This window comes from Pelophylax lessonae (genome assembly GCF_965119305.1).
Source record: "Pelophylax lessonae genome assembly, chromosome: 7".
NCBI lineage: Eukaryota > Metazoa > Chordata > Amphibia > Anura > Ranidae > Pelophylax > Pelophylax lessonae.
This window is the reverse complement of record NC_138774.1, coordinates 213,718,026-213,741,886: the sequence shown is the minus strand read 5'-3', so window position 1 is coordinate 213,741,886 and position 23,861 is coordinate 213,718,026. Positions and strand designations below refer to the sequence as shown.

Here is a 23,861-nt window from a genome sequence, read left to right as displayed (position 1 = left end):
GCCTACCCCTGCCTCATCTGATGTCTCAGGTTCTGAGTCTGATTCAGCCACCACAGATGCGGGTCTCCCTGCCGGGTCCGCTACCTCGCACCCTGTCCTCTGATAGTGAGGATGACATTTCTACCTCCACTGCCGCGCAAGATAAGGCGCTGGTGGAGGCACAAGTGGTTTCTGTGCGTGAGACCCTCAAAATGGAGGATGCGACTGAGGCGCAGGTTATGTTTGGCACTCACAAGCCCTCCAGAGCGGCAAAGGTTTTTCCCTTTCCCACGTATTTTGATGCTATGCTCAAAAAAGAATGGGACCGCCCAAAGCGTTCCCCCTGGGGTGCCTAAGCGGATTGCTAGACGCTACCCTTTTGAGGAGTCCCTGATAAAGAAGTGGACAATGCCACGGTGGACCCCCCAGTCTCCAGGCTGAATAAAGCTACAGTGATTACAAGTGGAGGATTCCCTGTCCTTTAAGGATCCGGAGGATAGGAAGGCAGGGTCTGTGGCCCGCAATATGTACTCCCTGGTGGGGTCTGCACTGAGACCGGTGTTTACGGTTGCCCTTGTCACACAAACATTGACTGAATGGGCTAAGTTACTAAGCCGTGACTTGGAGGGAAAATGTCTCCCTCTTGCCTTTTGAGGAGCTGTTGGACCAGCTGGTGCAGGGGCTACAATTTGTTTGTGATGCCGCGCTGGACATTGCTCCCATATTGGGCCGACTGTCTGTTTCGGCCTTGGTCCTCTGGCGTATACTTTGGCTAAAGTGCTGGTCGGCGGATCAGATTTCAAAGCAGGCCTTGACTGATCTGTCTTTTCAAGGAGATTGTCTGTTTGGCGCTACCCTGGATGACATCATTAACCTCCCTACCGGTATTCCTGAGTGTGGCTCGGGGTTAATATAGAATACCAAAAGCGGTAACCCCGAGCCACACTAAGGATTACCCCACAATAAAACTCATTCCCCTGCGATCCCGAGCTGTCCTCCCGCTGTGTGCTAGGCCGATGTCGGCACCTGTGTTCCGGTTCCCTTCCCTGTGAGCTTTGCGACGCAGGGGGGTGGAACCTGCGGCAGTTTCAAAAATGTATATGCACAGGGGATCACAGGGGAATGTGAGTTTTATTGTGGGGTAATCCACTCGGGAATACCGCTAGGGAGGTTATTATAATTTATGATTTTGTGTTTCAAACTGTTATCGTACCCGGGATGTCTACTAGACTCTTGTTTGGACAGATTTAAATGGGTTATTCCTAAGAATTACAGGCCTAAAATATAAAACATATTTGTATGTACCGCCAGGGAGGTTAAGGGTCTCACAGGGGGAAGAGTACCTTTCTTCCACAGGCTAACAAGGGTAAGGACCCTCGTCGCAGACTGGGTCCCTCCTTTTCAGCACACAAGAAGTTTTTTCGTCCCTCAGGGTCAGTCGATAAGGCATAGTCCTTCAAGGCTCCCTCAGGCGGATCCGAGCGACCCTGGTCTGACAAGCAAAAGTCTGTTTTCTCCAGACCTGCGGACAAGACCACCTAGGCCTGAAGGTGCACCTTCACCCGTATCTGGGACCTGTGGCTATCCCGCATACTAGACCAATGGGTTTAGGAGGTCATACTGTCCGGTTACAAGATCGAGTTTCGATCTGTCCCTCCGGTAAGGTTTTTCCCTTCCAGTGTGCGACTGTCCCCGGATCGCTTGCTTGCGCTCTCTGGGGCAGTTCAGGACCTGGTACAACAGGAGGTAATAGTTCCGGTTCTGTGTGCGGAATGTTTTCAGGGCTTTTATTCAAATCTTTTTATGGTTCCCAGGAAAGAAGGCAAGGTACGACCAATCCTGGACCTGAAAGCCCTAAATTGCTTTGTGCAAGTTCAAAAGATCAAGATGGAATCGGTTTGCATGGTTGTGGCTAGGGCTGAACGATAGTCGATGTGATATCGACTATCGTGATGTGGGCGTGTGCGATATTCACATCGCGAAGATACGATGTAAGGCATAGGCATTAGGCAGGGAGAAGTCGGGATGACTCACAGTGGTTGTAGCAGAACAGAGCCTGCAGCTAAGCCTAGTTCTCCAGCTGATGGTAATATGATCCTAGAGTGAGGAGCTCAGCTTCTCCCTGTAACCAATCAGCGGCTCTCAGCACACTGAAGAATGGGAAACAAGCTTGTATTGTAACAGTTCAAAGTGAAGAGTTGAGTCAGTACATGTGGGACTGGACGGATGTTATGTCAGGCTGTGTTCTTCTACCTCCTGCCACCACTGAGTCCCGACTGTGCCTAATCCACACTGACTGTCACTGTCAATCCCTACAATAACATTAACCCTGGCCTGCCCTGTCTGTACGGTGCAATCTGCAATTACAATCAGAAGAAGGCTGCGCTGCTGCAATACTTCATGATTTCCTCTCAATATCGCAATATATATAGTTGAAAAAAAAATATCGCAATGTACTTTTTTTCCAATATCGTGCAGCCCTAGTTGTGGCCTCCATATATCAGGGGGATTTCCTGGCCTCCATAGACATCAAAGATGCCTTCCTGTACAACCCAATCTGTGCAGGACACCAACGATTTCTCCGTTCTGCCGTGGGAGAGGATCACTATCAGTTTGTGGCGTTGCCCTTTGGTCTTGCCTCTGCTCCTCTGGTCTTCACAAATGTGTTGGCTCCGATCCTGGCGCTGTTGCGGCAGCGGGGTATATCGGTCCTGGGTTACCTGGACGATCTGCTTCTCCGTGCGGAGTCCCCTACGGTGCTGGAAAAATATTTGGTAATCATCATGAGAACTGTGGAAGAATTTGGGTGAATTCTGAACCTTCAGAAGTTGTCCTTGCTCCCTTCCATGAGAATGGACTACCTTACTTTGGACTTGTCCTCAGCCAGGGAGTTTCTTCCTCTGGAAAAACTCCAGACTGCGGTTCAGCTGTTGCCTTCCAGCAAATGGTCGTCCCTTCGGACCTGTATGAGAGTTCTGGGACTGATGGTGTCAGCCTTCGAGGTGGTCCCCTTCGCTCAATTCCACTCGAGGATCCTCCAGAAGGAAATTTTTCTCAAATGGAACAAGAATCCAAATTCCCTGGACATTCAGATCCAACTGAGCCGGTTGACCAAAGAGTCCCTGATCTGGTGGCTTCGGTCCCCGATGCTCAAGCAAGGAAAATCCTTCCTCCCTATATATTGGACTATATCATTGAATGCAAGGTGTCCGGGGGGGTGGTTGAGTCCTCTGCAGTTTGTCTGCTCAATGCGTCTGGTCCCTGGAAGAATCCAGGTTACCAATCAATGTTCTGGAGCTGAGAGCGATCCGGCTTTACCTAGTCCACTGGACCGAGTACCTGCAGGGTTGTTCAGTGTGCATTCAAAAGTGGCAGGCATCCTACGTTGGGCGGAACACTTTGTTCCAGCTCTCTCTGCTGTTCACATTCCAGGAGTGGAAAATTGGCAGGCGGATTACCTCAGTCGACTGGCCTTGGATGCAGGGGAATGGTCCCTCCATCCAGAGGTGTTCCAGCAGTTGTGCCTTGGTTAGAGCACTCCAGATGAAGATCTACTGGCGTCTCGGGTCAACAGAAAAGTACAGAGGTTTGTGGCCTGCTCGCGGGACCCTCTGGCAGACGCGTTGGTGGCCCCATGGGGTCAGTATCAGCTGATGTATGCTTTCCTCCTCTCAACTTGCTGCCAAGACTTCTTTGCAGTATCGAGGTGGAAGGGATTCCAGTCATTCTTGTGGCTCCAGACTGGCCTCGCCAAGCTTGGTACGCTGACCTGGTCAGGTTAGTCGCAGACACTCCTTGGAGACTTCCTCTCAGGGAAGATTTACTGTCTCAAGGGCCAATCTTCCATCCTGCTTTATGGTCCCTGGCTTTGACAGCTTGGCTGTTAAAAGCCAGGTGCTGAAGGACAGGGGATTGTCTGCTTCAGTGATTCCCATTCTGCTTAAAGGAAAGCGACTTCTAGGAAAATTTATCATCGTACGTCAGTCGTATATTGCGTGGTGTGAGTCTCTTGGGTCTCCCTCTTACTCGGTGGCTCGGATCTTGGCTTTCCATCAATGGGGAGTTGATCAAAAGGTGGCTTTGGGTACTAACAGGGGTCAGGTTTCGGCCTTGGCAGTTTTCTTCCAGAGGCCATTGGCCACCCATTCCCTGGTGCGTGACTTCATCCAGAGGATGAGACACTCTGTACCTCCGATGCGACCTCTGTTGTCACCTTGGGACCTTAAATTGGTTCTGTCAGTTCTTCAGAAACCTCCATTTGAAAGTATTCCGGTGATTCCCCTGCTTACCTTATCCCAGAAAGTGGCCTTCCTGGTGGCCATCACTTCTGTGTGCAGGGTGTCGGAACTGGCGGCGTTGTCCTGTTCTTCCTACCTGGTGGTTCACAGGGATAAAGTAGTACTTCATCCGGATCCGTCCTTCCTTCCGAAGGTGGTTTCCAGTTTTCACATTGAGGACATCGTGTTACCTTCTTTGTGTCCTAAGTCAGAACATCCTAAGGAATTTGCGCTGCATACTCTGGATGTGATTCGGGCAATCAGAGTGTACTTGGCGACTATTGAGTCTTTTCAAAAGTCAGATTCGCTCTTTGTACTCATGGACGGTCCAAAGAAAGGGCTGCCTGCGTCTGCTGCGACTATTCCCAGATGGATCGGACAGACAGTTGTGCAGGGGTATTCAGTTAAGGGTCAGGTTTCACCTTTCTCTGTTAAGGTGCATTCTACTTGGGGCGCTTAGGGCTTCCTGGTCTTTTCGCCATTGGGCATCTGTGCTTCAGGTTTGCAAGGCGACTTCCTGATCTTCTGTTCACACCTTTACAAAATTTTATAAGGTGCATGTGCTGGCATCTTCAGATGGCTCTTTTGGCCGCAAAGTTTTGCAGGCTGCTGTTTAGGAGGCTTTTTGGCCTTCCTTGCGGGTGTTTACTGTTTGTTTCAGGTGGGCCTCGTCTTGTTCTGTGTTGCCTGGTTGGCTATGTTTAGCCTTGGGGACTTGGTTTTTTTCTGCTGTTCCCACCCCTCATTTTATGGCACTGCTTTGGGACGTCCCTACTGCGTCCGTCAATGAACGATAGAGAAAAATGGATTTTTGACTTACCGTAAAATCCTTTTCCCTTAAGTTCATTGACGGACGTGGTACCCGCCCCTCTATTTTGAGTTGGGTTGGTATTATTTCTCTGACACTGCTTTGATACAAAACTGACATCCTATGCAGGAAGAGAGAGGGTATACCCCCTGGGACTGTCCATAGGTGTAGCCAGAACTTCTTTTCTGCCTAGTGTCCTACTCCTGTAGGGGGCAGTATAACCCTACTGATATGCATCAGAGGACTGCGTCCGTCAATCAACTTAAGAGAAAAGGATTTTACGGTAAGTCAAAAATTCTTTTTTTTTTTTTTATAGGTTTTATAGCAGACAGTAAAAAAAAATATATTGTTTTTATTTGTCATACTTTTTGTAACGTAAAAAATACAAAATCCAGAGGTGCTCAAATACCACCAAAAGAAAGAAGCTCTATTTGTGAGCAAAAAGGGACATGGTTTTTTTTTTTGGGGTACAGCATTGCATTACTGCGCAATTGTCAGTTAAAGTGGCGTATCGCAAAAAATGGCCTGGTCATGAAGGGGGTTAAGTTTTCTGGATGTCAACACTGTCAGTCAAGTCTGCATTTTATATCTGTATCTTAGCTTTATTTGCTAATATAAAACTTTTCAGCCCCAAAAAATGATATTTCTCAGATTAATGGGCGACATTGAAATTAATCATCCCTGGCTTCTTGCAACTCTTGAAAGTTCCAGTATCACAGTTCTCCAGGATTCCTCACACTGGAAAGTTTTAATAATAATTTTATTTTAATGAATCCAAAATAAAAAAAAGCAAATACAGTCTGAAATCATTTTATAGTTGCTTTAGCATAGGCCTAGACACCAGAGTCCCTGGAACATGTCAATAGCCTAAGTAGATGGGTGATTTTGCTACCTGTAAATGACGTATGAGTTTTAGGGCCCTTTCACACGGGCGCTCCGTATGTCCGCGAATCATCCTATTTTTTTGCGGATGATTTGCGGACATAATGTAAGTCCATGGCATTGCGGATGTCAGCGGAATACCATCCGCTGACATCCGATTTTCTTCCTTTCAGTTCTGTTCCGTTTTTGCAACGGAACAGAACCCTATTTTTGTCCCGTTCAAAAAACGGAAAGAAAGGAAAATCGCAATGCGCATAGACCTACATTATGTCCGCATATCATCCGCAAACGGATGGGATGATATGCGGGCACACGGAGCGGATGACACAAATCTCATCCGCTCCGTGAAAAAAAAAGAATCCCGCAGCGGACAAGAACAGCAGAGCGGCCGTCTGAAAGAGCCCTTAGGTAGACTGTGATTTTAAAAAGTATCTAAACCTAAGAACAAAAAGATAATATAATGCAGTTTACTAGTCCTTAGATGTGGAGTCTGCACTAGTATTTTTTTCTTTTGGTTTTTGTCTGGTGATTCTGCCAGTTTTCTGTCCCAGGATGACTACAAGGAACAGCATCATCACCATAGGACAGGACTAAAATACTCCCCCTTATGCATAACAGAGGGCCTAGGGAGGGGGGTTTGTAGTCTTCAGAGATGGCTGGAAACAGTGTAACTGATAAGAGTGTAGCACAGTGAGAGTACAAGAAATTATTGGCTCAAAACATTTCCGACAGGATCTAAAAGTATTTTTGTTAACCCTTATTAAACAGATATAACACAACACTTTCAGTAGTATTTTTAATAGACCAAAAGGGAAAAAATTTGTTTGTCAGAGAGTTTACATTTACTTTAGGCGAAGCAGACATAATAGTGAAGGATATTACATTTATTTCCCTGGCTATTCAGCTTTCTGTGGCACACTATAGCAGTGAAAAGAAGCCATGTTCACTTTCTATTCTGTCTCTCTCTCAGCTCCGGTCCTCAGAAGTGTGCCGCTTGCATTCAGGAAGGCATTTTTGAAGAAGGAATCTCAGTTTTGGAAAGCAGCACAGTAAGTGACAGGCCTGTGGTTAATAGTGTGGGAAAAGGTTAGAAATTGTCAGGTTTTTATTGCTGCCTTTCAACCCTTCATGGAGATATCCACTCTTACCCTGTCTCCTTGACATTGACCCTCATGTCTGCTTAAAGGGAAAGTACAGCCAAAGCTTGTTTGGCTGTACTTCTATGGATCACAGGAGTGCAGTTCATGCTGTTCTTCTGTGACCCATTTTCAGCAGACAGCTGGCTGAAGCCCGCTGTTGGCTGATGTCACAGAGCTGGTCCAGGCTGAGGCAAGATCATGACTATCAAGTCAATATCCGCCCCAAAACCCTGGACTGGCACCTGGCTCAGCCTCTCGGGAAGCTGCTGAGAGCCTGAGCTGTGACTGCTCCTGCCCCCTCCACAACTCAGCGCTCCAGTGAGCTGGGGGGGGGGGGGGAGAGCAGAGAGCGGTGACAGTCACCAGCCCTCTGTTCGCAGAGCCCTGAGAACCGAGCCATCGTTGGTGTTTGATCACTCTGTTCTCACTCTTAGAACCAGTGGGGGACGGATACAGCATCAAACCGATGCTGCATCTACCTTGGTAAGTATGAGTTTGAAAAAAATGAAAACCTTTATTTCTCTCTAAAAGAACTGAGTAAGACATGAGGCTCTGTCGGAGAGAGATTTTTTTTTCATGGTTTCTCCTATTTACATCATTGTTAAAAACAAAAAAAAAAAAAACAAAAATAAAAAAACAATCCACAATCTAGAGGAAGGCAAAATCATTTGTACTTTGCTCCCACAGAGAATTTAAAGTGGAATTTCGGGCAGAGAAATGATTTTTTGCTGAACATACCCCCAGGACAGTCAGGGCTAGCACATTCCACAATGGCTAGCCTCTGATCTGTCCCGGTTCGCACTTACCTTTTAGAAGAAATACTTACTTAGAAAATTTCTTCCACAGCGTTTCCATCTCTGTTGTGGGCAGCTGAAGCCGGCGCGGTCCTCTTCTCTGTCTTCTTCCGCGTCTTCGTGTCCCAGAATGCACTGCACCGGCCCCTCTCGTTACTTCCAGCGCGGCGCCGCATTCCTAAACAGCTTCTGGGCATGCCCAGAAGCTGTTTAGCAGGGGAATGCGGCGTCGCCCGGAAATGACGAGCGGGGCCGGTGCCGTCGCATTGATTCCTGGGAGCTATGACGTTTAGCTCCCAGGAATCATCGCGAGGCAGGAAGTGACGGGGTGAGCCGCGGCTCCGAGGGAGGAAGCAGTCAGAGGTGAGTATTTACGATCTTCAATAAAAAGGTGAGTAAACAAAAAAAAAAAAAATAACTATCCAATTCCTTTTCAGGTGAGCTCTACCTAGCGGAGGGGCACAAAAAAAAAATCGTTTTTGTGCCCGGAACTCCACTTTAAATCCTTTCTGATCACCAGAGGCAATTGGACAACCATTCTACATTGTTACAAATAGTAGCTTATTTATAGTTTATTCAGAAAAAGCGTGCAGCCATTTTTGAGGCATTAGATACAGTGGGGAAATAATTATTTGATCCCCTGCAGGTTTTGTAAGTTTGCCCACTTACAAAGAAATGAAGGGTCTATAATTTTTATCATAGATGTATTTTAAATGATAGAGACAGAATATCAACCAAAAGTCCAGAAAAACACATTATACAAATAGTATAAATTGAGTTGCAGTTCAGTGAGTAAAATAAGTGTTTGATCCCCTACCCACCAAAAGTAATTTTGGTTCCCACTGACTGGCTACAGTGTATTCTCATGTGGTACACAGATTAGTCCTATCGGTTTAAGAAGGTGCTAACAACAACTTATTATGTGTCTAAAAGACACCTTTCCACAGAATCTTTCTTTCTTTCAAACCGGCCATCATGGACCAGACCAGAGAGCTGTCCAAGGATGTCAGGGACAAGATTGTAGACCTGCACAAGGCTTGAATGGGCTACAAGACCATCAGCAAGAAGCTTGGTGAAAAGGTGACTACTCTTGGAGCGATTATTTGCAAATGGAAGAAATACAAAATACCCATCAGTCGCCGTTGGTCTGGAGCTCCATGCAAGATTTCGCCTCATCGGGTAAGGATGATCATGAAAAAAGTGAGGTATCAGCCCAGAACTACACGAGAGGAGCTTGTGAATGATCTCAAGGCAGTTGGGACAACGGTCACCAAATAAACCATTGGTAACCCAATACGCCGCCATTGATTAAAATCCTGCAATACCAGCAAAGGTCCCCCTCCTCAAGATGCACATGTACAGGCTCATCTAAAGTTTGCCAATGAACATCTAAATGATTCAGAGAAGGATTGGGAGAAAGTCCTGTGGTCAGATGATACAAAAACTGAGCTCTTTGGCATTAACTCGACTCGCCATGTTTGGAGGAAGAAAAATGACAAATTTTGACCCTACAATCAAGCACAGAGGTGGAAAGATGCTTTGGGGCTGTTTCTCTGCTAAAGGTACAGGTCGACTTTGCCGCACCAATGGACGGGATGAGAACCTTGTTCTCTCAGCCAGAACACTGAAGATGGGTCATGGATGGGTCTTCCAGCATGACAATGGCCCAAAACCTACCGCCAAGGCAACAACGGAGTGGCTCAATAAGAACCACATTAAGGTCATGGAGTGGCCTAGCCAGTCTCCAGACCTTAATCCTATAGAACATTTAGGGAGGGAGCTGAAACATCAAGTTACCATGGGACAGCCAAGAAACTTTAAGGATTTATAAAAGATCTGTAAAGAAGAGTGATCCAAAATCCCTCCTGAGATGCGTGAAAACCTGGTAACCAACTAAGAAATGTCATACCTCTGTGCTTGCCAACAGGGGTTTCTCTCTGATATTCTGTCTCTATCATTTAAAATACACCTATGATAAAAATTATAGATCCTTCATTTCTTTGTTAGTGGGCAAACTTACAAAATGTGCAAGGGATCAAATATTTAATTTCCCCCACTGTATCTGTTGTACCCAGGAACAACACATTATCAATAGCAAGGAAATATGTAAGTGGTGCATTGCAGCTCTGCCTGAATGAAAGAATGTTTCCATTGTATGTACTGCAAGGCAGACGTTTCCCATTTCAATGCAGTGTGTCATTTAGTATATATACACAGACCTCAAACATTGCTGGAGAAAGAAGAGCAAACGCATAGTGGTGTCTGGTATGTTTATATAATGGTACCTGCCACCTCTCCTGTGGATGAGGAATGTTCTCAGTACTGAGATCATAGGCTTGGATCTCTGCACTTGTTTGTAAATCCCCAGGATCCTCCTTACATAGGTTTGAAAAATGTTTAGAGAATATTAGTGTGACCCATATCCTTTTTTTTTTTTTTTTTTTTTTTTCCACCTGTGCTGGGAAAAATAGCAGCATTAATCTGATTGGTTGGTCAATTCCAATCTGCTTCCAACAAGTCACAAAAGCTGCTTTGCAATTAGTCTACAGTGATCTGATGTCAGTCTCTGCTCTTTCCTAGCATTGCAGTGGCTGGATTTATTTTCTTCAATCATCATTTAACCTGAATTATTCAGGTTTGGTGAGGCCATGTTTCACACACTGGCTGCTTGTAAGTTCGTCATTAAAAAAATATGTTTCTCTTTCGTTCATTGACGGACACCACTCCTGTCATTCTTGACCATTGGGTTATGCTGCCCCCTACAGGAGTAGGATGCTAGGCAGAAATTTTTTTTTGGCTACACTCATGGGTAGTTTTAAGGGGTATACTCCCTCTCTTTGCTATAGTCACTTTGCTTTTTTCTGCCTAGTCAGGAGTAAGGACCTTGTTCCTTGCTGGAATCTTTGGACCTGGCAAAATTGTTTAGATTTTTTTTTTACTCCTGGATTTTTCTTGTGAGATCTACTATCAACTGCTGGACTGGGCGACGGACTGGATAATCTAGATCCCGTGGTCACCCCAGTCTAGCCAGCGAGCGCGAAGGGTCTCAGCTCCACGCTAGGTCGGCTGCGATATAGCCCCACTGGACGGGGGCTGGCCCTGTGAGTTAAAACGTCTCGTGAGGTCACATACGACCTGGCCTCGGCCTGAGTCGCGGTGTTACTCCTGGCCGACAGCCACCCATTTAGATGGAGAGGGGTTCTGTCTAGAGTGGTGCCCGCCTGATTCCTAGTATGGTGAGTAGCTGCCCCCCCCCTCTCCTCCTGGAGGGTTTTGGGGTGGACGTGGGCCCCTCCTTGGGATGGTCGGACCCCCGGGTTCCCCTCCTCGCCGTCAGGAACCTCCCCCCTCCACAAATGTTGTGGCTGTTTGGGTGGTCTAATCCACCTCCTCGAGTCGGGGCAAGGCGCTATGATGGGGGGGGGGCTGGTTGTGCCGCCTGCTACCGGACGGGGGTTGTACCTGGTGCGGGCTCCTGCCAGGGCCCCCTATTCTGCCTGGGTCTGTCCTTGAGGCCAGGGTTCCCGTAAGATTTGTGGCCCCACCGTTTTGTTGTAGCCTGTGTGTTTCTATACACGGCGGCCATGTTTGTGTAGTCCGGTGGCCATTTTGCTGTGGTTTTCCATTGAAAATAGTAGCAGCCATGACAGTGGAGCGGCGATTTGGGCGCTGGGAGCCCCTCCTCATCCCCTGGTGCTGACTCCTGGATCCTTTGACTTTCTGATCGCTGCGCGTGGAGTTCATTATACTGGTGGCTGCAGGTGCTGGTTTCTGCCTGGTGGTGGGTCTGGCGGGGTTCTTGGTGCTTGTGCCTGGCGACCGGGTGGTGCTGCCAGCCCGGTGGGGGTTGTCCCTTGCAGTGTTTTACACTTTTTGTGGGGTCCCTCTGGTGACTCATGGAGTCTTTGGAGCATATCTTCCCACCTGATCCCCTCTCTGAGACTGCGGGTCCTTACGGATCCCAACCATCTATCGATGCACTGATGGCGGTCCTGGAGTCCTTTGTGTCCCAGGTGGAGGTGATCTTCAGGCGACGGGCTAGCAAAAAATTCCCCCCGCCTTCCCCTGCCTCATCTGTCTCATCAGATCCTGAATCTGATACGGCCTTCGTGAACGTGGGTCACCCTGATGGGTCTGCAACCGAGCATGAAAAGGCGCTGGTAGAAGCACTGATTGTATATGTGCGTGAGACCTTGAAGATGGAGGATGCAGCTGTGACTGAGGGGCAGATTCCCTTTGGCACTCACAAGCCATCCAGAGCAGCAAAGGGGTTTCCTTTCCCCGCCTATTTAGACAGAATTACTAGGCGTTACCCCTTTGAGGAGTCCCTTCTTAAGGAGTGGACTTTTCCGCCGGTGGTGGACCCTCCAGTTTCCAGATTAAACAAGGCAGCCATTAGGCCAGTTGAAGAGTCCCCGGCCTTTCGGGATCCAGCTGACAGGAAGGCAGAGGCCCGCAATATGTACACTCTGGCTGGTTCGGCACTGAGGTCAGTTTTCACCATTGCCCTGGTGTCGCAATCTCTGACTGAGTGGGCTAAGCTTTTACGCCGTGACCTTGAGGAGAACAGCTTCCCCCCTACCTTTGCTGAGCTGGTGGACCAGCAGGTCCAGGGGCTGCAGTTTTTGTGATTCCTCTTTGGATGCGGTTCCCCTAGTGGCTCAGCTCTCCGTTTTGGCAGTGGTCCTTCGGCTTGGCCTGGCTTGTAATTTGGCTCAAATGCTGGTCTGCGGACCAGACTTCTAAAAAGGCCTTGACTGATCTTCCCTTTCAAGGAGATCGCCTGTTTGGAGCTACCCATGGAAGGCCTCATAAAAGGTCTCACGGGGGGGTCTCAAAGCCTTTCAGGGCCTCCTCTGGAGGATCCAAATGAACCTGGTCTGGCGAGCCTAAAGAGGGCTTCTCCAGACCAGCGGGCAAGGCTTCTTCTGCATGAAGGTGCGCCCTCACCCGTATGGGTTGGTGTCTTTGCTTGTTTGCAGACCTGTGGACTTCCCTGGTGCATGACAAGTGGGTCCACAAAGTCATTCCATCCAGCTACAAGATCTAGTTTCACGTTTGTCCCCCGGCAAGGTTCTTTCCTTCCAACTTGCGCCGGTCCCCGGACCGCTTACAGGGTCTGTTTAGGGGGTACAAGACCTGTTACAATCAAGGGGCGATTGTCCAAGTTCTGACTTCGGAATGTTTTCAGGGTTTTTACTCAAACCTGTTTAGTTCCCAGGAAGGAAGGCAAATTGCATCCAATCCTGAACCTCAAGGCGCTGAACTGGTTTGTGCGGGTGCAGAAGTTCAGAATGGAGTCCATTTGCGCGTTGCTGGCATCCCTGCGTCAGGGGGATTTCCTCGCTTCTATCGACATCAAGGATGCTTACCTACACATTCCAATATGTGCCAGTCACCAGCACTTCTCTGCTTTGCCATGGAAGAGGAGCATTATCAGTTTGAGGCATTATCCTTTGGTCTCGCCTCTGCTCCTCGGGTCTTCTAAAAAGTGTTAGCCCCTGTGCTAGTTTTGCTATGCCAATGGGGGATCGCGGTACTGGGCTACTTGGACAATCTCCTTCTGTGAACGGAGTCTCCTTCTGCTCTGGTGGAAAACCTGGAGATCACAATACGAACTCTGCGGGAGTTATGCTGGATTCTGAATTTTCAAGTCTGCCGTGGTTCCATCCACATAGCTGGACTATCTTGGCCTGACTCTGGACTCTGCCCTAGCCAGAGTGCTCCTTCCTCTGGACAAACTCCAGAAATAGCAGGCTGCAATTCGTTTCCTGCTGTCCCAACAGATGGTCATCCCTCCTTGACTTGCGTGCGGGTGCTGGTCCTGATGGTTTCTACCTTCGAGGTGGTTCTGTTTGCACAGTTCTTTACGAGGTCCCTGCAAAGGGAGATTCTGACCAAATAGGACAAGACTCCGCAGTCTCTGGACAATCGGATCCGGCTGAGTCAGGGAATGAAGGTGCCCCCTGATATGGTGGCTTTGTTCTCCGGCGCTTCGGCTTTTGAAAATCTTTCCTCTCCTTGTATTGGACAGTGGTCACCACAGATGCTAGCCTGTCTGGCAAGCATTCTGCTCAGGGGATCTGGATGCTGGAATAGTCCAGACTACCTACCGATCAATGTCTTGGAACTCGATCAGACTGTGTCTGGACCATTGGACAGATCGTCTTCAGGTTTCTCCAGTGCGCATTCAATTGGACAGTGCCATGGCTTATGGTAATCACTATGGGGGCACAAGAAGTGTCCTTGCTGTGGAGGTGGCCAGCATTCTAAAGTGGGCAGAAAGGTTTGTTCCAGCCCTCTCTTCCGTACACATTTCCAAGGTGGAAAACTGGCAGGGGGATTACCTCAGTCGGCAGGTGTTTGACCAAGGGTAGTGGTCCCTTCATTTGGAGGAGTTTCATTAGTTGTGACTCTGGTGGGGCACCCCTGAGGTGGATCTGTTGGCGTCTCTGCTCAACAGAAAGGTGCAGAGGTTTGTGGCTTGGTCAATGGATCATCTGGTGGACCCCACAGATGCACTGGTGGCCCGGTGGGGTCAGTATCGTCTGATTTACGCCTTCCCTCCTCTCAAGCTTCTGCCAAGACTTCTACCCAGATTTGAGACAGAAGGGATTCTGGTCATCTTAGTGGCTCCAGACTGGCCTTGCTGGGCTTGGTATGCCGATCTGGTGCGGCTGGTCACCGACGTTCCTTGGAAGTTTCCTTTCAGGGAGGATCTGCTGTCCCAAGGACCGATCTTCTATCCTGCTTTACAGTGGCTGGTTTTGACGGCTTGGCTGTTGAACGCCAGGTGCTGAAGGATAGCGATACCTACACTGTTAAAAGCTAGGAAATCTACTTCTAGGAGGATCTACCATCGTAAGTGGAAGACGTGCATTGCATGGTGTGAGTCTCTTGGGGTTCATCCCCGCTGCTCCTCAGTGGCTCGGGTCTTGACCTTCCTTCAACAGGGGGTTGAACAGAAATTGGCCTTGAGTACCATCAAGGGCCAGGTGTCGGCTTTGGCGGTCTTCTTCCAACGACCTTTGGCCACACACTCCCTGGTGCGCACCTTTCTTCAGGGTGTCCGACTTTTGGTTCCTCCAGTGCGTGCACCGTTGCAGCCTTGGGACCTCAATTTGGTGCTTTTGCGCCTCCAGAAGCCTCTCTTTGAGAATCTTCGGGAGATTCCTCTGCTTACGTTGTCCCAGAAGGTGGCCTTTTTGGTGGCTATCACCTCTGTGCGCAGGGTGTCCGAACTGGCGGCGTTATCCTGTTGTTCACCTTGCCTAGTGATTCACAGAGATAAGGTGGTTCTTCGCCCCTGTCTGGGGCGAAGGTTGTCTCTGATTTTCATTTGAATGAAGACATTGTGTGGCTTTCCTGGTGTCCCAGGTCTAAACATTAGAAGGAAATTGCCTTGCATGCCTTGGATGTGGTTTGGGCAATTAGGGTGTACCTGGCCTCTACAGAGTCTTTCAGGAAGTCAGACTCTTTGTGCTCATGGATGAGCCTCATAAAGGGTTACTAAATTATTAACCAGCAGCGCAGTCATCCGAATATGTGCAAATTAACTTACTACAGTCATAAACAATATTTTAAATACATATATTAAATCACACCCTATGCATAACCGTAAATTAATATGTGCAATGTATACAGTACAAGAGTAATCTTAGCAATAATTACTCTTGCATTGTATACATTGCACATATTTACGGTTATGCATATGGTGTGATTTAATATATGTATTTAAAATATTGTTTATGACTGTAGTAAGTTAATTTGCACATATTAGGACGACTGCGCCGCTGGTTAATAATTTAGTTGTTCTTTTTCCTTATGGTTAAAGTGTAGCAGCTGCGTTCTCCATAAAATTCACACAGATATTTATTTATTTACTTTTTTAATTAATTCATTTGGCGCGGGTGTTGTTCACCTTAATATCCTCGTAAAGGGTTGTCTGCTTCCTTTGCGACCATTTCAAGATGGATCAAACTGATGGTGATTCAGGCCTATTCCATCATGGGTCAGGTTCCTTCTTTCCCTGTTAAGGGGCACTCTACTCGGGGCGCTTAGTGCCTTTTGCTTTCTGTCATCAGGCGTCAGTGACGCAGGTTTGCAAGGCGACCACTTGGTCGTCGGTGCACACTTTCACAAAGTTTTATAAAGTGGATGTGTTGCTATGTGTGGATGCTTCTTTTGGCCTCAAGGTTTTGCAGGCTGTTGTTGAGAGGACCTGATTCTCTTCGAGGGTGTATTGTTTTTTTCAGGTGGGCTCCAGTTTTGGTTGAGCTTCTGTTACCTGGTTGGCTACTGTTTTAACCTTGGGAATTTTTTTGCTGTTCCCACCCCTCATGTTTAACACTGCTTTGGGACGTCCCAACGGTTATGAAGATCTGAAGCTGTGTCCGTCAATGAACGATAGAGAAAATGGGATTTTTGACTTACCGTAACTGATTAAATGTCCATAAGTTGGAGGTATTTAAGCCAAAGGTCCCAAACACGGTCAAACCTAGCAAATCTGTATTTCAGTATGCTGACTAGCTTTTTGTGTATCATGATCCAGGTCAGCTTACTTTTCATAACTGTCAAGTCTACTACCGGTTTCTTCCAGGCAGTTGCTATAGCGATTTGTGCCGCAAGAAACAAAGTATATTAGGGTCTGGGTATGTTTGGGGATTTCATTACCTGGCTCATTGAACAAGGCCACTCTGTGGTTCTTTACTATATTTACATGTGTCACCGAATAGATCAGCGTATGAACTAGGGCTGCACGATATTGGGGAAAAAAGTACATTGCGATATTTTGTTTTTAGCGATATATATTGCGATATTTCTCCCAGTCTCCGGAGGAGGGATCAGTGAGCAGAGCTCAGCTCTCCGCCAGGGGATCCGCCACACTTGTAGAACTTCTCCCGCCCGGACAGTCGGAGTCGGAGTGTAGAGGAAGCAGGCTGAGTCTTCGAAGTGTCGGTAGCAGCCTTTGTCCCCCGGTGCTCCTCCGCCATGCTGCGGACGTCTCTCCCCCTCTCCTGCTGTTTTACACTGTAGCCTCTCCACCGCCATGCAAACCGCCCCGCACTCCAGCCCTCCCAGCTCTGCCTCTTAGTCAACAGCCGACCATTACTCCGCCCTGCTCCGCCCATTGTCTCTTCATTGAATCTATTTACAAAAAAACATTACAGCCTGATCCCGCCCCCCGATGCAGCCAGGAGAGACAATGGGCGGAGTAATGGTCGGCTGGATACTAAAGGCAGAGCTGGGAGGGAAGTGTGGGACGGATGTAATCACTGTGAGTCCTCCTCCTCCCCCCGAGTCCCGACTTCTCCCTGCCTAATGCCGGTGTTCCGTGAGAATTACCTACCCGTGAGAAAAACCTACCCCTCGTCACTTCCGGTTCTCGGCACTGTATGTAACGCAGCGGTTACATTAAAACAGCTGTGCTGAAATACGAGTGATCTCCGCTCCTGTGCCTGCCACTTCCCTGATCTCGGATAGTAAATATAAAAGCGGCGGCGGGTGTATGAAAAGATAAATCACGGAGCCGAGAGCCGCTTTTATATTTACTTGCCGAGAGCAGGGAAGTGACAGGCACAGGAGCGGAGATGACTCGTATTTCAGCACAGCTGTTTTATGTAACCTGCCGCGTCGGTAGGTTTTTTTCATGGTACACCGTGATCGTTTCATACTAGTGCGCATGCGCACTAGTAAGCTCCTCAGTTCTTCCATTAGGTATCCGGGGCTCTGAGCATGCGCACTGCTGCGCTGCTCAGCTGTTTCTGGCTGGCCGGAAGTGACGAGGGTAGGTTTTTCTCACGGGGTAGGTAATTCTTACGTTACACCAAAATATCGTGTCTTCGGCGATATGGATATCGCCCATGCCTGCAGAACGATAGTCGATATCACATCGACTATCGTTCAGCCCTAGTATGAACTCTCACCCAGAACCGGCAAACCTTTGCACATGTCCACCAGGTATGAAACATTATGCCAGGCTGACTACGCCCCTGAAACACAAGGAGGAGGTACCTGTATACATTTTGGAAATACGATCTGGAACCAGGTACCGTCGGGAGAAAACCTTCTAGCCTGATGCCATCAGGTCCATATTCCTAATGCTTTTATATGCCCATACGGACCAGGACCACCAATCAGATAATTCTATTTCCTCTCCCAGATCCTGTTCCCATGCCAACATAAAGGGTAATTTCCCAGCTGGATAAACAAACAATTTCTAAAGCATCAAGATACCCCCCTCTCTGAGTCTCAACATGAAAACATCTAGACTCAGGCTGTATATGTCGTAATATTATCTGTAGCTTTCTGCACCGAGCGCAGGAAATGCAAAATTTGCTGCAGTGGAAAAGTCTCAGATGGGGGCATCTTTGTCTACTGCACAAAATAGGAAAGAGGGTGGATACCCTTATGATTAATAAAATGACCTATTCTAAACAGACCCTTATTAAAACACTACTGAAAATCTTGTAGGCATAAGTCCAGGGTATGCAAGGACCTCAGCGGTGCGGCTTTACGTGGGAGATCCCAAGGAGTGAGAGGGTGATGGAAATTGGATCGGTGGACACTTTTTGATTGGGATCCACATTAGGAGATCAAATGGGCAGAGGACCCACAGGCATGTGCTTCCAATTTTACCCATTGAGGGCTATAAGAGGACAAGTAGATTTGTGAGAACTTGGCCACTTGGGCCGCTCTATATAGTACTGTTAAGGATTTGGCACTCCTAGCACTTGACTTTCCATGTGTTCCCATCTACCTCGATTGTTCGGAGGGGTCTCACACGACATGTGGGATTTTCAACTTACCTTATATCATGCAAAATGAGGCAGGGTGAGACCTTCCCAACGTGGACAGGGACACCAAGAACTTTTATTTGGGTTGAAACTGTGACAACAGCTTGTTGTATGCCATTTGCTAAGAGAAGGGAAAATTGTGTCTTTAAATGGAGCACACAGCTATTTTGTTGTGTAGAAAAATCCTTTAATGGGATAAATATCAAAGTGTAGTTTTCTAGAACAGTCAGCAATTGTTTTATTCAGTCTGCCTGTTAGAAGAAATTCATGATGTAAATGTTTCCAGCAAGTGGCATATTTTACTTATGTGTTAGATAAATATTGTATGACAACAGGTAGTGTGCAGTGAGTGCCTCATCTAGGTTTTGTTTTTTCATTTGCAGGCGTTTCCTGATAACGCAGCGCGGCGAGAGGTGGAAAGTCTGCCTGCTGTCTGCAACAATAATGGCTGCTCGTGGAGAGGCACAATCAAGGAGTATGAGGTGTGCTATGTCCTCACTGATTTGTAACCACAACCCAAATCTCTCTGAGCTCTTAGGCTCCGTTCACATCTAGGCGTTTTGGGGCGTTTTTGGGGAGTTTTTCTGCTCTAGGATCAGCTCTAAAAACGCCCAACAAGACCAATCCAATCCTATTCATTTCAATGGCCCCTGTTCACATCTGAGCGTTTTGATGCTGTAAGCAAAACGCCCAACGCTCAAAAAAGTACATGAGCTTCTTTTTGGGCAGATTACAGGCGTTTTCCATTGGTTTCTATTCAATCTAAAAACGCCTGCACAAAAAACGCCTGTAAATCGCGGTAAAAATCGCGGTAAAATCGCAGTAAAAAACACTACGCTCAGGTGTGAATGTAGCCTTAAACTTCTTTGTGCCTACCAAATAAGAAGTGTAGTCTCATCAGTTTTTCCTAGAATTAGATGAAGTGTTCTTTTGCTTTGTAGTTATCTTTTACCAGCTACACACCCATTTTCACATAAAATCTTTACCTTTTGAATTATCCCTACACCTAAAAGTGAAATTTTAGTAAAAGGTGGATCTCCTTGGGCTTTATCAGCCCCTGGCTTCTTGTATGTCTTGGATATGAATAGACCTCACTTCCATAATTCCTTATGGTGGTTTTTGGTGTCCTTGCCCACCTTTGTGTGTTCCAGCTTCTTTTTATACATTCTCCATAAAATAAAATGAATGTAAAACCCAGCAGGATAAATGGCAGCTGTTTGTAGTAGGCATAGCAGGTGTACAGACCCAGGAGCTCAGAGCAAAGTACCTGAGAAGCAGAAGAAGCTGTATGATGATTTAGAGACCCTGTCACCAACTCAACAAAATGTAGTTAAAAGCCCAGACAAATTCAGCATTTTAAATGCTTTCTTGAAGTGTGTTTTTTTTTTTTCTTTTCAAAAATAATGTTTCTTCACTTGTACTTGCTATAAAATTTTACTTCTCCAGGAAGGGTCAATGAGAAAAGTTTGTGTTTGTCCCTTTGGATCATTTTGTACGAAAGCTGTGTACTAACGATCAGATTATCTACATTTTACATCTACTATTTTTTGTACAATTTTCTGATCATGTATACGGGGCTTTAGGGGAATAGTTTTAGTGTCACTTTAGTGACAGCTCTGAGGCTGCTGGGGATTGTGACATTACATTCAAGATGGCATCCTGCAGTAGTTTTCAGAGTTTAGGATGTCTACATGTGTGTAGGGTTAAAGGTAAATAACAATCATAAAACATGTTAAATGCACATTATAACATTATGGGAAGATTTCTGTTAAAATGAATACTATTATGGTAGGGTTTCTAATGCTAGCTACACACTGGAAGTTTTTTTTTTTTCATCCAACCCACAGGGTTCGTACGGTCATGAAATTCCTGGAAAAGTCATGGGATTTTGACATGGCACTTTCCAGGCCTGGGAAAGTTTTGGAAAATGACTGAACCCCACAAAGTTTTTGAAAAGTCATGGAATTTGTTCATATGCAGAAGAGAGGAAGGTGTCACTGTGGAGCAGATGTAAATAATTTTAGTGACACAGGATGAAACATGAAACAGTTCATTTGCAAGTCACTGAATAGGAGAGACAGGTCCATTAATCTGATCCTAAAGTGAGAGCTTAGCTCCGCCCTGCAACCAATCAGACTCTCCCAGCCACTGACATGCTGGAAAGTGGAAAGTCCTCACACCAGAGCAGTTACTGAGTGAAAGACTCGGTTAGAAGAAGCGAACACACTGAAAGAATCGTTTAAACAAGTACAGTAAAATAATCATTCACCACCATTAAAACAAGCAATAATCATGCAGCAGCAGTGCTAAGGCACAGACAGCGAGGACAGACAAAGGGTAATTATTTAACCCTTTGGAAACATTTACAAACCGGATTTAAAAAAAAAAAAAATTAAACAGTATCAAATATTTTTAATGACTGGAATATTATTAGAATGTCTTTATTGGAATGTCAGCTCTGTGGGTTAGTTTTATGTTTATGGTACACACTACACAGGGGTTGTTGTATTTATTCTTCAGTTCACTTGCTGAGTCTGCAGACAAGCAAGTAAACCGAAGCTCTGACTCAGTCCCGGTTCACACTATTGCAATGCGGGAACACTGCGAATCTACTGCGTGTTCCTGCATCACATCCGCAGCACAGGCAGTTCACACTGCCATAAGCGATACGCTGGGGGTGTCAATTCAAAGTTAACGACACCCCCAGCTCATATCGCAGTGCGATCTGATAGTTTGCACAGAATCGGATCGCACTGGTGTGAACCACCATGCGATCCGATTCTGCTGCAGACCAAAAAAAGGGTCCTGTGCGAGTTCACTGCAATTGTGTTGCGAATTCAGCCATACAAACTGTATGGCTGAATTTGCACCGCACAGACATCGCATGTGATTTTAGGAGCAGTGCGCTCCGAATCACATGCGATGTCTGCCATCGCAATAGTGTAAACCGGCACTCACCCTTACTTCGGGTTGAGTCGGAGCTTCGGTTCACTTGCTTGTCAGTAGACTCAGCAAGTGAACTGAAGATTCGATTCATGAATCGGTTCATTTCAGTGAGTAGTTCGAAATTAACCAATTCTTTTAAAAGAATCGAAACTTCCCATCACTGGTGTGAACCCAGACTAAGGGTCTATCTGCATAGGAGGTAGGCGTCCTTCCGGGTCCGCGGTTTTTCCCTGAGACTGGCCAGCAGCTGAGAGTTGACACTAGAGAACCAATCAGGGGACTCCCTTCTGATCGAGGCAGCAGTGAAGCGCATAGTCACTGGAGGGCCACATGAACCATCTTCTTTCTCCAGTATATTGGTCAAATTACAATAGTTAACTTTATGGGGGTAACGCAGTTTCAGCTAAAGTTAGTGTGTAGCAATGCCAGGGAAATGCAGATTTAAAAAAGGCATGGCTTCATGATGAAAAGTATGAGAGGTGGCTGGAGAAAGATCAGGACCCGGAACGTGATAAATGTACAGTGTGTGTCGTAAAACGTTTGACATTTTGAACATGGGAGAGGCAGCGCTGTCAAGCCACGCTAAAGGTGCAAAGCACCTGTCTGCAGCTGTATGCTTGACAGCTTCCAATCTGATTGCTGGCTTTTTCACTCGTGCGCCTGAAGCGACACCGGCTCCCAGCTGCGGCAGCGGTGCTTCCATCTCATCCACTGTAAAACAAGGGACCATTTTGAATCACGCTGTATCCAGAAACTAAACCCTAACTGCAGGGGTACTGTACACTACAAAGCTTGTCATTTTATTTTAGTAAAAATATGCTGGGTGTGACATGGATTTTCTTCTTATTTAACATGTATACATAGACATTTGATGAAACATTGTCATGTATATTTACGTGAAGTCATGGAAAAGTCATGGAATTTTATTGGTAAAAATGTGTATGAACCCCCTGTATATGAATGAAAGTAGAACACTTAAGATTTAGGACCCTTCTAGAGATATGATGCATATTATATATGCAATTTTTCGATTATCCACTTGCCGACCGCCTAACTGTAAATATACGTCATTACGACGCGGCCTCCCTCTTAAAGACTGGCAAGACCGGTAGGAGGACCAGTAACCTGGTTGAGCTGCTATATACCCCAACTCTAAGTGCTAAGCTACAGGTCATATACAAGGAGGACCAAGACCGTATCAGAATTTCTATGCAAAGCCAATACTCACCTAGTAACACACAATGCCTACTTGCTGTCTGGGTGATCCTGTTATTGCTTTGACGCTGAAGGAAACTGCAGAATGTCACTAGTCAGAGATGGCTCCCTCATCCAGCCAGCAAAGAAACTACCTGCAGAATGTCACTAGTCAGAGATGGTTCCCCCATCCAGCCAGCATAGAAACTACCTGCAGAATGGCACTAGTCAGAGATGGCTCCCTCATCCAGCCAGCATAGAATCTACCTGCAGAATGTCACTAGTCAGAGATGGTTCCCTCATCCAGCCAGCATAGAATCTACCTGCAGAATGTCACTAGTCAGAGATGGCTCCCTCATCCAGCCAGCAAAGAAACTACCTGCAGAATGTCACTAGTCAGAGATGGCTCCCTCATCTATCCAGCAAAGAAACTACCTGCAGAGGAGAAGCACCACTAAGTGCAGTAGGACTGGTAGAATTTATTAGAAACCTTCCTAAGGGGCTGGTTACAGGATAAAAGGAAAAACAAGCTCATCATCTGCTGTTCACTGAGGCTCCTCCTCATCCCGGGGGCACTTACAGCGATTCACCTGGCGGCTGCGCGGACTGATCCACCATCTGCGTCCCCAACCTCTCATCTATGATGAGCTTGTTTTTTTTACTTTTATTCTGTTAGTAGCCCCTTAGGGGGGCTTCTATTAAATTCTACCAATCCTAATGCACTTAGTGGCACTTCTCTTCTTTGTTTTTATCTCGTCATCCTGAGACCCCCGTTCACACTGGGGCGACCTGTCAGGCGACCTGGTTGCCTGACAGGTCGCCGTAGGTCGCCTGCCATAGAGAAGCTGTGGACCCGTTCTAATAGGAGCGACACAAGTCGCTCCGACTTAGAAAAAGGGTCCGGAGCTTCTTTGGGGCGACCCGGAGCGACCTGCATAGACTTCAATGTTATGAAGTCCGTGCCGGCCGCTCCGAGGTTGCGGTGCGAGCAGCGCGCCGCGACCTATGAGGTCGCCCCGGCAAGTCGGATCGCCCCAGTGTGAACG

General features: G+C 47.0%; 1 protein-coding gene across 4 annotated transcripts in view; it reads left to right on the top strand.

Moving 5' to 3' along the window:
- The window catches only part of TRAF2 (TNF receptor associated factor 2), a 108,851-nt gene that overhangs the window by 42,649 nt on the left and 42,341 nt on the right, over positions 1–23,861 (top strand). For all 4 annotated transcript variants that reach the window (XM_082264411.1, XM_082264413.1, XM_082264412.1 and 1 more), the window contains 2 exons: positions 6,917–6,995; positions 19,059–19,157. In XM_082264411.1, coding sequence (XP_082120537.1) covers positions 6,917–6,995; positions 19,059–19,157 — 178 coding nt within the window. The remainder of the gene's footprint in view (positions 1–6,916; positions 6,996–19,058; positions 19,158–23,861) is intronic.